This window comes from Budorcas taxicolor, chromosome 12 (genome assembly GCF_023091745.1).
Source record: "Budorcas taxicolor isolate Tak-1 chromosome 12, Takin1.1, whole genome shotgun sequence".
NCBI lineage: Eukaryota > Metazoa > Chordata > Mammalia > Artiodactyla > Bovidae > Budorcas > Budorcas taxicolor.
The window spans coordinates 46,236,582-46,251,730 of NC_068921.1; the positions used below are offsets into that span (position 1 = coordinate 46,236,582).

Genomic DNA, 15,149 nt, shown 5'->3' on the forward strand with positions numbered 1-15,149 from the left:
TGCCAAGCACTATCTAGAAAATCATGAAAATGAGCCTAATAAAATGACTAGTTATTACCACAGGATCCTCTTTTATTCTTATATTCCAAATAAGTATTTCTACCCTTATCCATCATAGGTAATGGTTACATAATCTGCCTTTTTTGGGAACATTTAAGTTGTTTCAGTTTTGTGTTTGATTATAGAAATCACTGTAAAAAATATAACTTCTTGCTTTTGATCTTCTTCTCAGGTTTCAAAAATAAAAGAATTTTAGAGCCAAAGGCTAAGTGGGCATCAAGCTCCTTATCTATTAAATAAGAAATCTGAGAAATTGAGAGCCCTATCTAAGTTACTTATTAGCAATGTTATTACTAGAAGCTAAATCTTCTGACATAGTTTGCCCTTTGCTTCCCATCTCAGCTTTTAGAAGCATCTAGAAGGACTTGTTTTGATCAGACTATAAGCTTTTCAAATGATAATTTGTCTTAAATTAGCTATTTATTCTTTGTATTTTCACATCAGATTACCTTATTTAAAATATTTCATGGAGAAGAAATGAAAGAAATATTAAATATTTAAGAATGCATTGAAAATTATGAAAGAGTAGGTTACTACTTTTTAGTTTTTTATTGTTGGAGTAAGCAACTTTGTGGGAAATGTCAGGATATGAAGACATCTTTTACATAGGAAATGATGTGAACCATATGGCTTATTCACCATCAACTGAATTACAAACCATGGCAGGTCCTACACTTTTAGGAGATGCTTATGTGGTCCTTCCATTAAAATTCCACTAATGTGACATTTGTGAAAAGGTTTATGTTTGGACATACTTTCCTCACCATGTGAGAAGCCACAGACAGCAAAGGCATTGATTAAAAGTGTTTATATATAAATTGAAAGCTATCAGTTCTAAAATATTTCTCATTTCATGTGTCAGTGTGTTTTGGTCTTTTAGGGAAGTCTTGTCTGTTTCCATGTTTACAAGACTCTGGCTGTTAATATTGTTAAATTTTACTCATCAGACAGGAAGAAGGATCTTAGCAATCATTGTTAGGAAAAGAAACATTAAGAAAGTTTTAAAAAAAAAAGTTCCACATTTAATCTGTTAAACAATGGCAAATTTCTTATGAATCACTGATACTGTAATTGAACTGGAGACATTTTTAGAGCAAGCTTGCTTTGGCTTTTTCACCCTCCGATTTGGAATCTGCTCACAGTACTGCCAGCTTAACCAAAAAGGATTAACTCTCATATCCAACTGAGAACACAGATAATTCTCAGTAATTGGTAAAAAATGAAGATGAATGGGGCTGAGAGATAAGGAGCAATTAGCTCATCAGCAGTTACAGCTGTGCACTCAATCCGGATCCATCTCTTGAGTCTCGGCCCCTTTTAAAGAACCTACACACAAAAAGCACAGGACACCCCCTCCCCGAAAAATTGCTATACCTGCCCATCATTTCTCTAGTCTTCCATTTTATTTCCTTCCTATACAAAGACACCTGTCACAGCATGCTATGTAAATTACTACCTCTCTCAGGACCTATGTCTAAAGCCAATCTTCTTTTTAAACTTTTTTTTATAACGGAAACCAAATGACTACTGTAGACACTCTTAAATTCCCTGTCAATCGTTTCATTATAGCAGCATCATCTGTTTGAAAATATAAGCAATTCCCTCATCTAATTATAGGAAGGATTTGAGGTTCATTAACATTGCCAAAGCAGAGAATCCAACGCGCAACTTCAGAGCTCTGCTTGGTGGCCTGTGTTCTCAGTTTCCTTTTATTTGCTTTCTCAAGGTCTCCAAGACTTTTTCCTGAAATCACAATATTAATTTTGCCTTCCAAATAGACACGTGAGATAGAAGAAAGGAAATGACTACAATGTAAAATATTTTATTTCTTCAGGACTAGCAAAAAAAAGTTAAGGGGATGGTCAGATGGCGAAGATAATTTTATTATCTATCTGCCCAGCTTTTTATTTTTTATTTTTTCATCATTGTTTTGTTTGTCGGTTGGTGGACAGAGGTAAGAAGTAAGGAATACCATTGAAAAACACACACAGCTGTTTAATCCCAAACTCAAATTCTTGTTTTTACTTGAAACTCCTATATCCTTTTAACTATTGAGAATTTGGAAAATGCAAACAAATCCTACATTTCAGGCATATGAAATGTGTTCAGTTTGTGGATCACTGCATTAGGGTATTCTCGTCTACTTTCCATGGTGTTCAGAGGAGAAACTCTGAAGTCTTAAGATTACTTCACTTCCTCAAAGAAATAACAGCAGTTTGGGGTTATGACTATAGTTTAAACAATAAGATTTTCTTGGGACATCTGTTTTGAGATCACATTTTGAATAGATATGAACTCATTTCCTACGAAGCAAGCAATCTACTATTGTTGATAGCTGTTTACCAGTTCTATGAGTCAGATATTAGCTGGTGGCAAAGGTCCCTCTTAAATCCTCCTGTATTCTTTAAACTGTGTACATAGTGTTTTCCTTAAATAAAATGTTAAGAGAAGTAAAAATGCAGTCTTTTCCTGTCTCTTGGTAAATTATAGTCCACAAATGCTTGTACTTGGAAATAATATTTAATGTATTTATATTTAAAAGAGTCGTTTCCTTTGTTGTCATTAGTTAAGGGAGTAAGATATTAGGTTTAGCAAGTATGTAAATAACAGAGAAACTATTAAGAGATGCTTACTATGTCAATATTTATATAGCATTTAAAAACTAGAAGTTAAATTAAGTTTCCTTTATTTAGATTAAATCGATTGTGATTAATTTAGTATCCTCAAAAATGTGCATGATGCCAAAAAAAAAAAAAAAGATAAGTAGATAAAACACAGCTACAGAGACTATGAAATTGACCTTGGGTTCACCGGTTTTAAATTCTGCCTTTCCAATATCCCAGTCCCAATTTCCAAGCAGCATTTTTTAAGATGGTTATGTAGATCAGTCCTTAAAGCAAAAAAATAGCAATTTATCTGGTCTGTATGTTGTGGATAGTGTTGCCACTAAAAAGAATCCAGGACATTTTTCCTTCTTATCTGCAATGTAGCTTATATCAGCCAACCTGTCACAAGATAGTACTTGATATAAACAAGAGATTGCAAAGACATCTCAGTAATCAATATCAGGATGGCTACAGTATGGAAACCCCAACCAGTGCATATCATTTGTCTCAGCATCTATTTCTATGGCCAAATGAAGCATTAATTCAAATCATAAATCTATGGTGATTTAAATCTGGGAATGAGCACCTGCCTGCTTTAATGATTTATTTTGTACATTTCAGTAAGCAGGAGATTTGTCCATATGAACTGACAGGTCACCTTCAGATGCCAGGAGCAGACTGTTTATCACCATGCAGACTAGCATCTCATCTTAGCAAGTAAATATTAAACTAAAAGAATCCAATTGATTGTGGATGAGGGAGAATGGCGACACGGCCATATATTTTACTCAGCCTGCCGATGCCTTACTCGGGTCTATCCTAAAGTCCTCACTTCTTCCTAAAGTGATCATTCTGTTGGAAAGATGTGAGCTCAAGGTTACCAAGTAAAATTGGGATGTAAAATAATTATTTGTCAGTGTCACAGGTTTCTTCAAACACCTTTATTTTCTGGCTAATTTTTGCAAATATATTAAGAACTAGACACACTCATCTATAATAAAAACATCCCTCACCTCACCAAGCCAAATCAAACCAAGCAAAAGAAAAAAGAAATCTATTTTCTAGGGCAAGAAGGATTTTATTTATGACCAAGAGGGGGCAAAATAGAGTGTTTCTACATACAGAGACCTGAAACGTTTAACAGAACTTGTGAGCCAGATGAGTACAAGGGAAAAAAAGAACCTGAACTGACTTCAGAAATGCCACTAGATTTGGGCAGGGCTGAGAGTAACAATACATCATTTAAGTAGCACCTCTCTGAGGGGTTTTTCTACTTCAAAGGGCTGATAGATTCATGAGAGCAAGTACATTTGTATCCTGAAATATAAAGCTTCTGAGATTCTTGGGATTCCTCCTGGAATTCATAGGCTTCAATACCACTTCCTAAGCGCCTCCTGCTAACTGATGTTCCTGGGGATCCACCATATCCTGTTATGACTGTCTTACTTAACCACGTCCCCCGTTAGACTACGTGCCCCGTGAGTGTTGAGACTATTAGGATTATTTTTGAGTTCCTAGAATAAGCTAAAATCAAACACACAACAAAATTCAAATGGTGTCACAGATGCCCCCAAATTTCCTCACAGGAATGAAGCTTAACAAATAACACCTAGCAGAGAGCATAGGAAAACAGGAGGAAACAGTTGACGGCTATAAAAAGAGGAAGAAGGTGGTTTTCAGGAGGGCAAGCTGGAAGAAATAATCACAATACCAAAAACAATACCCACACAACCAACCTTACACATGACTAAAAGTGTGATAAACAGACATTGTAATGAATAAAATGATAAACACTTGACAAATATGCTTTCCTTTAATTCTCATGATGTAGATACTATTTTTTATGCCATTTTTCAGATGTGGAATGTAAAGCTCAGTAAGTTGACATAACTTTCCAAAGTCACATAGCAGTTAAGAAGTGTTTAATAAGTCGTAGTTATTAGACACTTACCAAGAGGCAGGCACTGTCCTCAGAAGCAGAGAAAACTGCGCCTCGTTTTAAAGCAACTACTGTGATCTATGCAAACTCAACTCCCCCTCACCATTGCCCTGTACCTTCTCCCGCTCTACGCACTCCCTGCTCCAAACTCTGTTTCCCTGATCTCCAAGGAAAGAAGAAGGGAGCAAGGGGTATGCTCTAGAAGAATAATAAATCAAAAATTCTTAGAGGATAGTGGTATGTGAGAATAGAAGAAAAATGACAATGATAACATTTTGCCCCCAAACAGCTGTAGATATATAAAACACATGATCTATGTGCCTTAGGGACTAATGGTAGCACTAATGTTAACACAGTCTCAAAATATTAAGACCCTCTAGGAAAATTCAAATAATATCCATTTCTGGTTCAAACTGGATGATATGTGTCAAAACTAAAAGCGATATAAACTAGCAAGCAAATACCTTAATGGAAGAAAAGTGATTTCTTCCAACTAAAACACAAATTTAAACTGATCCTTGTTTAAGCCATTATGATAGTCTAGGTATCCAAATAATTATGGTAGGCACAAGGTGATCAGAAAGCAAATGTTATTTCATAATATTAAATGTTAAGAGTATGTCAATGCCTAATTATGTTCTCTTTATCTTATGCCTATTGGTTTCTCCAAAGCCAGTTTCTGCTCTGTTGCTCAGGAAATCTGACAGAGGTATAAAGTTTCAATATATTTTGTTCAAATGTTATTACACTAACTAACAAAGATCCCTCCTCACAACACCAACTACCAACAATAAATCGCACTGAAGTCTTAACTCTCCTAAAATTTTGAAAACAATCCAAATTATGTTTTGGAATTATAAGATGGTTTATAATGGCTAATTACTTGTTTTTAAAAGTGTTCAATTTTGCTTTATTTTATCAGTCAAAGTAATCGACCATTATGTTAAAACTGTGTGCAATCAACAGTTTTAAAAAATAATTATAATTCTTTCATTTTGCCTCAATAGTTTTTAACTTTTAAAACTTTAAATTGAAGTGTGTAAACTATAACCTAAAGAACCCACTGCCCTCTGTCTTCTTAATAGAAGCACCATAAATGTGAACATTGATGTTTCCTTTAGTTCTTTTCAATTTTTGTGCCACTCTTTGGCTTTCTTACACATCTTTCCATCCTTCTAAGTATTGCTACTCTCTCCTTTATCATGCTCTCAAATCAAAGCCGTTAACACTGCTCCTTTTCTTTCTCTTGCCTAGTTCTGATGAAAAAGTTCTCCTTTTCCTCTTCTGTACATTCCATTTTGGCATCACTAAAGCCATGGTATTTGTGTATGTGTTTTAAAATTACTTACTATGTTACTCATATCTAGCACATGATCTCGTGAACTGTGGTGAAAATGATTATCACTGAAGTCCACAGCATTCCTTCCTACACCTGTACCTATACATCAAGGAACTGAAAGCAAGCAGATACTGATTATTTAAAGAGGTACTCTGTTAAAACGCAGCATAGAAAAGAAAATCTAATTGAACCGCCAAACTTATTGCCTCCCTCATGAACATATATTATGGATATAGTCTCTTGTATATATCTTGTAGCATCCAAATTTTTCATGTTACATTAAATTTTGAGCATGATTTCTATATTTTAAAGAAAAATAATTTGGTGAGGATAAAATGTTGTATCTCAAAAACAGAGATACAAAAGATATCATCAATAAAAATATAGCCCTCACTTGAAGTTTACTGACAAAATGAATTACCCAAAAGAATTCTGCAAAGATAAAGTTGTTTCTTTTATTTTAAACAGTGGCTATTAATCTCACTTTTCTCCACATCTCAAGAACAAAAAAGATCAAATTAAGAAATTGAAGTGGCATAGTTTAAATAAGAGAAATTGATAATGGTTCTATACAAAAAGTATTAATTATCAGCATAATTTTTATTCTTGGCAGCCAGCACATGAGAAGGTAAAGTTTATGTTTTGCTGCTAAGGCACATTTCTTCTTTGGTAACCAATGAATTAAAATTTAGTAGTGTGTGGTTTTGTTTGTAAATGTTCTTCTGTCACCTTGTGTATAATAAATTATTTCAAAATTCTAACTAATAAAGCTTATTTGTATTATGAAATATGTTAATTAAAATCTTATAGTAGGAGTTGCAGACTTAAAGTTAATTCTGACATTTAAAAAATAATGTTGTCAATTATTTATTTAGAATACATGTTGTTAGGCTAATTGGCTTCTTCAAAAGGTACACTATCTTCAAAGCTAAAAGGAACAACTTCTTGAATGGGTAGCCAATAGCTAGGTTCTGTAAAAGAAAGTCACATAGTAACAAAATGATTACAGTAAGTTTCACTGAACAGAAAACTTACCAACACTTGAATTCATGTCCCCATTTTCAGAATCTGCTCCATGTTGGCTATTACTGGCGTGATAGTTGCTCATAGCTTCTAATTTGATTTTTTTCACCTTCATTGCTTCGGCGATAGCTGCATTGGTAGCAGCGGCAGCTGCTGCAGCTGCTGCTGTCAAACCTTCAAAGAACAAATTAAAAATGGGGTAATGCAAATTCTGATTTTTCACATAAGAGCTCTTGTACTTTATACAACACATATACAAACATATTGGAGTATCTGATTCCTTTATGCAATACTCTCATATCGTATATTCATTCTCAATGAACCAATGAAAGAACATTGATAGAATGGACAGAATGCTCTCCAAACTCCCACATCAGTATTAGCAGAAGCATAATTCGTACGTAGAAGAATAATAGTAGAAATAAGGCCAGAATTCTCTCTCAAACAACTCCATCTGAATATGTCATTCTCTGCCTGCTTCCAGTGCTGTCCAGCTGCCTAATGAGGGCAAAAATATAACCTGCTTAACAATTCACCAAGCTTTTCACTAGACCTGGAAAGCTAGCTAATCACCCTAAATCTCCCTGTTCTCATGCCTCACTCCCCCTGTGTTGAACTTGGCCCCAAGGCCCACATGTGCTCTGTGTCTTCAAGCCTGCACTTTCTCACAGACCATCGAATGTCCCAGATGACTCTTCTACTTCTCATCCTCCAGTATTCTAGTCCCAGAGTCAACCCTTCTAATCACTATGCCATGATATTTATCCATTTTGTCTCTGTTCACTAAGAAAATGACAGATAAGAGTGATCATAAGGGGACTTCCCTGGTGGTCCAGTGGTTAAGAATCTGCTTGCAATGCAGGAGACAGCGGTTCGATCCCTAGTCAAGGAACTAATATCCCACATACTATGGAGCAACTCAGCCCGTGTGCCGCAACTACTGAGCCTGCACCTTCTGGAGCCTGCACTTGGAAGCTACTGTGCCTGCGCACCACAGTGAAACAGCCCATGTGCCGTAAGACCTGATGAAGCCAAATAAATAAATAACCTTTGTTTTTAAAGGAGTGATCATGAAATTAGAAATAACAGTGAGACCAATACGGAAGAGCAGAAAGAGAAGTGAGCTTTAGGTACAGGCTCCAGGTATCCAGCAGAGGTTTCAGAGCAGCGTGAACCTCTAAGTCAATTCACTTCATCCTGACATTCTTCATCACTTCCCTGGTGGCTTAGATGGTAAAGAATCTGCCTGCAATGCGGGACACCCAGGTTCGATTCCAGGGTCAGGAGGATCCCCTGGAGGAGGGCATGGCAATCCACTCCAGTATTTTTGTCTGGAGAATCCCATGGACAGAGAAGCCTAGCAGGCTATAGTCCATGGGGTCACAAATAGCTGAACATGTCTGAGCACTACGTGAATGATTTCTCTTAACTTTAGAACTTTGACGTCTATGAAAGGATATACCCTCCCACTGCCCTCATACTTTTTGCTATGGCTACTTCAGAGCTGGCTACAGTGCTTCAGCCCACTCTGAATTTATCTGTATGATTTATTTCCACTCACAGCTGGTGGATTAGAGACTGAACACCTCTCTTCTCCTTTTCCTCCCCACTAATCATCACTTCTAGTTACTACAGCAAATAAGTTACTGCCTCAGGAATTAAAGAAAGTTTTGTTTTTGTTTTCCCCTAGAAACCTCTGCTTTATTTTAGAGGTTAGGGGAAGACCTCACCTTTCCTTCAGATCCGACCAAAAACACCCTGACAACTTTCACCCCAATGCAACAAAACTTTCAGACTGGATCTTTGCATGACAAACTGAAAACCACCCCCTAAAAAGGCACTGGTCTGAACTAAAGGAATTCATCTGGGTCTGAACTGAACACTTATTGCCATTTAAGTCCCAACTTGAACAGATTCTCTCCTCTTCCTATGATTGAATTTACTCCCCAGTTACTCATTTCCTTCAAAGATGTTTCAGAACATTTTCTTTCCTGTTCTCTTAAAATTCTGTTTGTGTTTCCCAGAAAATCTCTCTTCCTCAATTTGCCTTGTCACCAGTGTGAACATCCCACTTGTCCTTTCCCTTTATTGCCTGGTGTTGTCCCATCTCCAATTTATGACACATCTTTATCTTTGATTTATGCAGCAGGTAAATCTTGTTCCATAGTATGCAAGTAAAAAAGAAAACCTACAACTTGAGATATGAGTGTTATTATTGGGTAGATCTGAATCAAGCTCAGTAGCATGAACCATAACTATGCATGATATGGCCTTACATAAGCTATAAAATCTTCTTAAGTATGTTTTCTTCATCTGTGAAGTCATCCTATTCACGAAGGGATAATAGAAGGATTAAATAATATAAACTGTGTGAAGAATGCCACATTATGTTTAGTAAAAATTAGGCAGGCCTTGTGTTCTAGTTTTTACTTTAATAAGTCAAGCCCAGTCTTAGCTATGACTCCTGCAGGATATGACATCCCCCTCAGCTCAAAGATCCTACTTCTCCTTATCTGCCTGCATTAACCCTTGACTTTTAAAAATGCTCCAATAATTGTATTATGAAAAGAGTACTTATGATACACTTCTATTTTTCCACTTGACATTTTTCTCCCCAAGTTTACATTTCTAATACATATTCCAACAAATAGTTGTGTGTATGATACACATACATGCTATAACTTAACTATAATACTTTTAAAATATTCTATTTTCAGTATGGTTTCATGATGACAAGAAGAAAGCTATTACATTTGCAACAGTTGCTGATTTTAGTTCTACTAACTCACCTTGATGTTTGATGGGTCCTCAAATTTAATTCTTTAATAACTTTCCAATTCAGCCAATTTTCCCCATCTCTACTGGCTCTCCCTAGTACAAGCTGTCGCTATTTCTTCCATGGAGTATTGTAATTATTCTTAACAGCTTTTACTTTCTCTACTTTCAATCTCTTATGATTCCTGCAGCAGTCAACATAACCTTATGAAAATGCAAATCCAATCCTGGCATTCAATGCCTGCTCTGGGGAGCAAGTTGGGTGCTTCATGTGTCTGTCAGGGCCCTTATGTACTCAGTCCTCTGCTTCTCTGTGTGGCATTATCTTTCCACCAGGTTCCTTTTGCTCTCTGCGCTTCAGAAACATAGACGTCTTTCGCATCTTCTAACAGACATTTCCTCTTTCAAATTAGACTCTGCACATGGTGTTCAAACTTTCTAGAAAAGCTGTCCAGTCCCATCCCCCAGACCTGTCCCTGCATCCATCATGTAATGGCTTAAATATGATGCTCCACAGGAAGCCTGCTCAGGATCCTGACTCTTTAATCAGCTTCCTTAGTGGTTCAGACAGTAAGTATAGGCCTAAAATGTAGGAGACCCAAGTTCAATCCCTGAGTCATGAAGATCTCCTGGAGAAGGAAATGGCTAACCACACTAGTATTCTTGCCTGGAGAATCCCATGTACAGAGAAGCCTGGCAGGCCCAGTTTACAGCCTTACAAAGAGTCGAACACGACTGACTAACATTTCACTTTTTTTTTTCAGTGGAAGCAGGCTTAAGATTCTGACTCTTCAATCTACCTGGGAAAGAGCTCCAACACTTCAAGAATTAATCTAAGACTTGCTTATTTTAAAGAGCTGATTTTCCCCACCCTACTTCACAAGAGTAGAGCATGTGTTCTCAGCTCTGTTGAGTGAGAATTTGTCTTCTCTGTACATTAGAATCACTCACAGAGCTTTAAAACCATACAAAGAGCTGAGTTCTATCATTTGAGACTCTGGTTATTTTGAGTTGTATATTTGAGTTGAATTTATTGCTCCTTGGGTTACTTTAATGTGAAATCTGAGAACATAAACTCAATACCTTAAACATTTTTTTTTTTGAGGGGGAGAGTGGGGAGAGGGATATTGCTCGGGGGGTTAGTTAGGGCTGACTCCTCTAACCAGGTTATAACACCAAATTAATATAAGTATCTCAAACACTGAAGCCAAAGCCTGGCACAACTTGTATCTGAATGAAAAAAATGCTTCTGAAATTGGATTACCTGGAAAGCCACAAGAGAAATATGGGCATTATTTTGACAATATCGGGCTTCCCTGGTAGCTCAGCTGGTAAATAATCCACCTACAATGCAGAAGACCCCAGCTTGATTCGTGGATCAGGAGGATCTGCTGAGGAAGGGATAGGCTACCCACTTCAGTATTCTTGGACTTCCCTGGTCCCTCAGCTTGTAAATAATCTGCCTGCAATGTATGAGAACTGGGTTTGATTCCTGGGTTGGGAAAATCCCCTGGAGAAGGAAACAGCTACCCACTCCAGTATTCTGGCCTGGAGAATTCCATCGACAATACAGTCCATGGGGTCACAAACAGTCGGACACAACTAAGCGACTTTCACTTTGACAATATCAATGTATGCTGTTAAAAACACTTTATATATATAGCAGTCAATAAAAATATACTAAGTAGCAAATCTCATTAACTTAATAATAAGCATTTACTCTCCATTGCTGGAGACAATTACAAAAGTCTCACCTTCACTTCTGCATTTATTGCACTTTCTGTTGGCCTTGTCATAGCCCTTTCAAATCTCTAATGTAATTCTCAAATCCCCTCCAGCTTGCTGCCTCTAGTAAAAACTTACTTTAGAATATAGACACTCATTTTAAAAAGAGGTCCCATTGTATATTTTGTTCCCTATTGAAGCTTCCTTTGAAAGAACAGTGTAACAAATTCACAAAAAAGCTCCAGTGTTTTGTTTATGTTTCATAGAGAATACACAGTGTTAAAACTCTTCCTGCGTAAATCAAGAATGGCTTGCTAGTGCAACATGCATGGACCTAGAGATTAACACAATAAGTGAAGTAAATCAGGCAAAGACAAATATCATATGATATCACTTATATGAGGAAATGAAAAACGATACAAATAAACTTATTTACAAAACAGTCTCACAGACTTAGAAAACAAACTATGGTGACCAAAGGAAAAACTCTGGGGGAAGGATAAACTAGGAGTTTGGAATTAATGGATATATATTACTGTATATAAAACAGAAAAACAACAAAGACCTAGCATATAGCACAGGGAACTATATTCAATATCTTATAATAGCCTATAATGGGAAGGAATATGAAAAAATATAAATATGTTTATATATGTATATAACTGAATCACTTTGCTGTATACCTGAACCTAACAAAACATTGTAAATCAACTATATCCAATATGAAATAATTTAAAAAAGAATGGTCTGCTTGTGTAAACACTGGTAATCCATAACATTTACCACATACTTTTTCTCCCTATGTAAGCTTTTCCTACTTAGAACTCTTTCCACTTGCCTCATATTCAGATTTCATGATATTCTCCAATATCCCACCCTGAAACAGCGCGTTTATGACTGCTTTTAACTCTTCCCAAACAAAACAAGTCATTTTTTTCCCTAAGAACTAGGTAATCCAGTTTCTTGAAGTGATAATCTATATCAAATAGAGCTGCACAGCATGGTAAAGCGGAAGATTATCTTCCCTGGGGCCGATTCACAGAATCTATCTCTGAGATGGGCTTCCCTCATAGCTCAGTTGGTAAAGAATCCACCTGCAATGTGGGAGACCCCGGTTCCATTCCTGGGTCGGGAAGATCCCTTGGAGAAGGGATAGGCTACCCATCCCAGTATCCTTGGGCTTCCCTTGTGGCTCAGTTGGTAAAGAATCCACCCGCAATGGGAGATCTGGGTTCGATCCCTTGGTTGGGAGGATTGTATAGTCCATGGGGTTGCAAAGTGTCAGACATAACTGAGCGACTTTCACTTTTCATTTCTGAGAGATGGACTGAAAAATCTGTATTTTTATCTTTCAACAAGTTGATTCTCTGCCCTTAGATTATTTGATGACAATAATATACCATATTAAAGTGTGGCTGCATTTTACAATAAAATCTTATTAGCCTGGTAGTGGTTTTTGAAAGTGAGTATAGTTAAGAATCAACAAGGTGAGACATTGCAATGGATTTTGAAAGTGAGTATAGTTCAGAACCAACAAGGAAACTTGTTAAAATACAAAATTAGGATAACTCAATAATCAGGATCTGAGACACACTGCTGTAGACTCAGACTCAGAACTGCAAGTTCAGACTTTGGAAGATTGAGTCTTCTATGCCTGTAGCTTAGCACAGCAGAAGCAAAGAGGTCAGCCAGGTAACGCTGCACTTCTGTGTGATATAAATGCAGTTGTTGTGTACGTGATTAAGTCAACCAACCATTTACATTGACAAATCTATTTGGTGTATACAGTAACTGTTAACCAAAGAGCTTGAGTAGCTTCTCCTTATTCTTCAATCACGTAGAATTTTTATCGGATTTCTTTCTCTCATTGGGGGAAAAGTTGTGTGTGTGTGTGTGTGTGTGTGTGTGTGTGTGTGCGTGCACGCACGTGTGCAGGTGCACAGTGAAGAAACAAATAAATGAATAAAGAATCTCTCCCACTAAGGAAAGATTAAATCATCTATTTTACTTCCTGAAATTTTATTTTTTATACGCCCCAAGAACAATCATAGCATTTTATACACAAAGATCAAAACATGCACTAAACTGTGTAGTCAAATACTGTGTAAATTTATTTTATTTTAAAATATTTTAAACCCTATTTTATCATCATCAATGGGGAGACTTTAATGTGTGCTTAAAATTCTATCACTGATAAAATAATGTATTGAAAGACAATTTCTGTGTTTTTTTAAAAAAGTTTTCCTTCAGAGAAAGGATAATAAGTCATGCATACATTGTGCAATTCCTAGCCCCTCTATTGGCCCTCAGAAAAGGGACTGTGAATCAAACTTCAGTTAAAATCCATAGGCCTTAGAGCATGAAGAGATATTTAGTTTTTTTTTTTCTATCTGATCTTTATAAACTCTCACTTACAAAAGAATGAGCATATTTTTACACAGCATTTGGAAATACAGCTTGTCATATTAGCTTTTGAATTACACTACAAACTCATTACTGTGGGCTCCATTCTGTTTACTCCTTCAGAGCAAATTCTATATTATCTTTTACCTAGCTATTGTTAGATTTTTTTTTATCTTGGCTTATAGGTTTCTTTTCATAATACTTTTATTTTTTGAGGCACTATTAAAATATTCTAAAGTTCTTTTTGAAAAAGTGACTGACATGGGAATTACTAGTTATCTAAACTCACTATCATAGAAAGAGTAAACATATGGTGGCTGAAAGAAACACTTTAAAGAGTCATACAAACTTTGGACAACATTTTTATGAAATAATGCAGTAAGTTATGTAATTCCTAAACCTTCAAAATTCCTATCTTTAAAACAGAGATACCAGTTCCAATCAGAAGTGTTGTGGGGAATAAAGGTAAAATAATGCACACAACAGCTAAACCCTCTGCAAATGGTAGTAAATATTTTCAAGTAACCCATAAAATCCAGCACACTTTTATTTAGTTTTACATTTGTTCAATTATTCACAAAATGCAAATATGACAAAAGCTATCCAACAGTGTAGGGTTAGAATCTAGCCATTTGACAAATGGACACCTGAAAATCATGCTTCTATCCAATCTTTTGACTTAGTAGTCTATGTCAATCAGTTATCATAAAATCATTAACTTTCCACTCTGTGTTATATTGATACAAAGCCTTTGCTACTTCAAATTCAATATCCAAAATCCAATCCATGGGTTTATCATTTGGAAGAGAAGCAGGCAATATTATTGCTTAAGAGCCTTTTCCTTGCAAAGATAGCATTTTCTTTTTGCTCTCAAATTTTATCAAAAGAGCTTTCAAATACTTCAAATACTGTTATACATTCCTGACTGCTCTCTCAAAAAAGGGAAAAGTACCCCCATTCTATTTATTTCAAATAAGTTAGTATCCCTAGTTATAAAGAGTAGATTACAACTATAGATTATAAATATCAATAAAAGAGACATATTGCTGTCAAATTCTTTCTCTGATCTGTTTGTTTGCTCATTAACTTGAAAGGTCTAATCTTTGATCTTTGGTTTCAAAGACAACAAGATGACTTCCAAATGTTTGATATGTTGTCTACTTTTACATCACATTCCATATAAAATGTATTTTCTAAGACTTAATGGCTAAATAAAATTAGTTATAAGCAAGAGATAGTAAGCATTTAAAGTTTCCATATGATAGACTTTTTATGAGTC

General features: G+C 36.0%; 1 protein-coding gene across 1 annotated transcript in view; it reads right to left on the minus strand.

Annotated features, from left to right (window-relative positions):
* Positions 1-15,149, minus strand: part of DACH1 (dachshund family transcription factor 1) — a 468,151-nt gene that overhangs the window by 200,958 nt on the left and 252,044 nt on the right. The window contains exon 3 of the mRNA XM_052650244.1: positions 6,980-7,141. Within this exon, the coding sequence (XP_052506204.1) occupies positions 6,980-7,141 (162 nt within the window). The remainder of the gene's footprint in view (positions 1-6,979; positions 7,142-15,149) is intronic.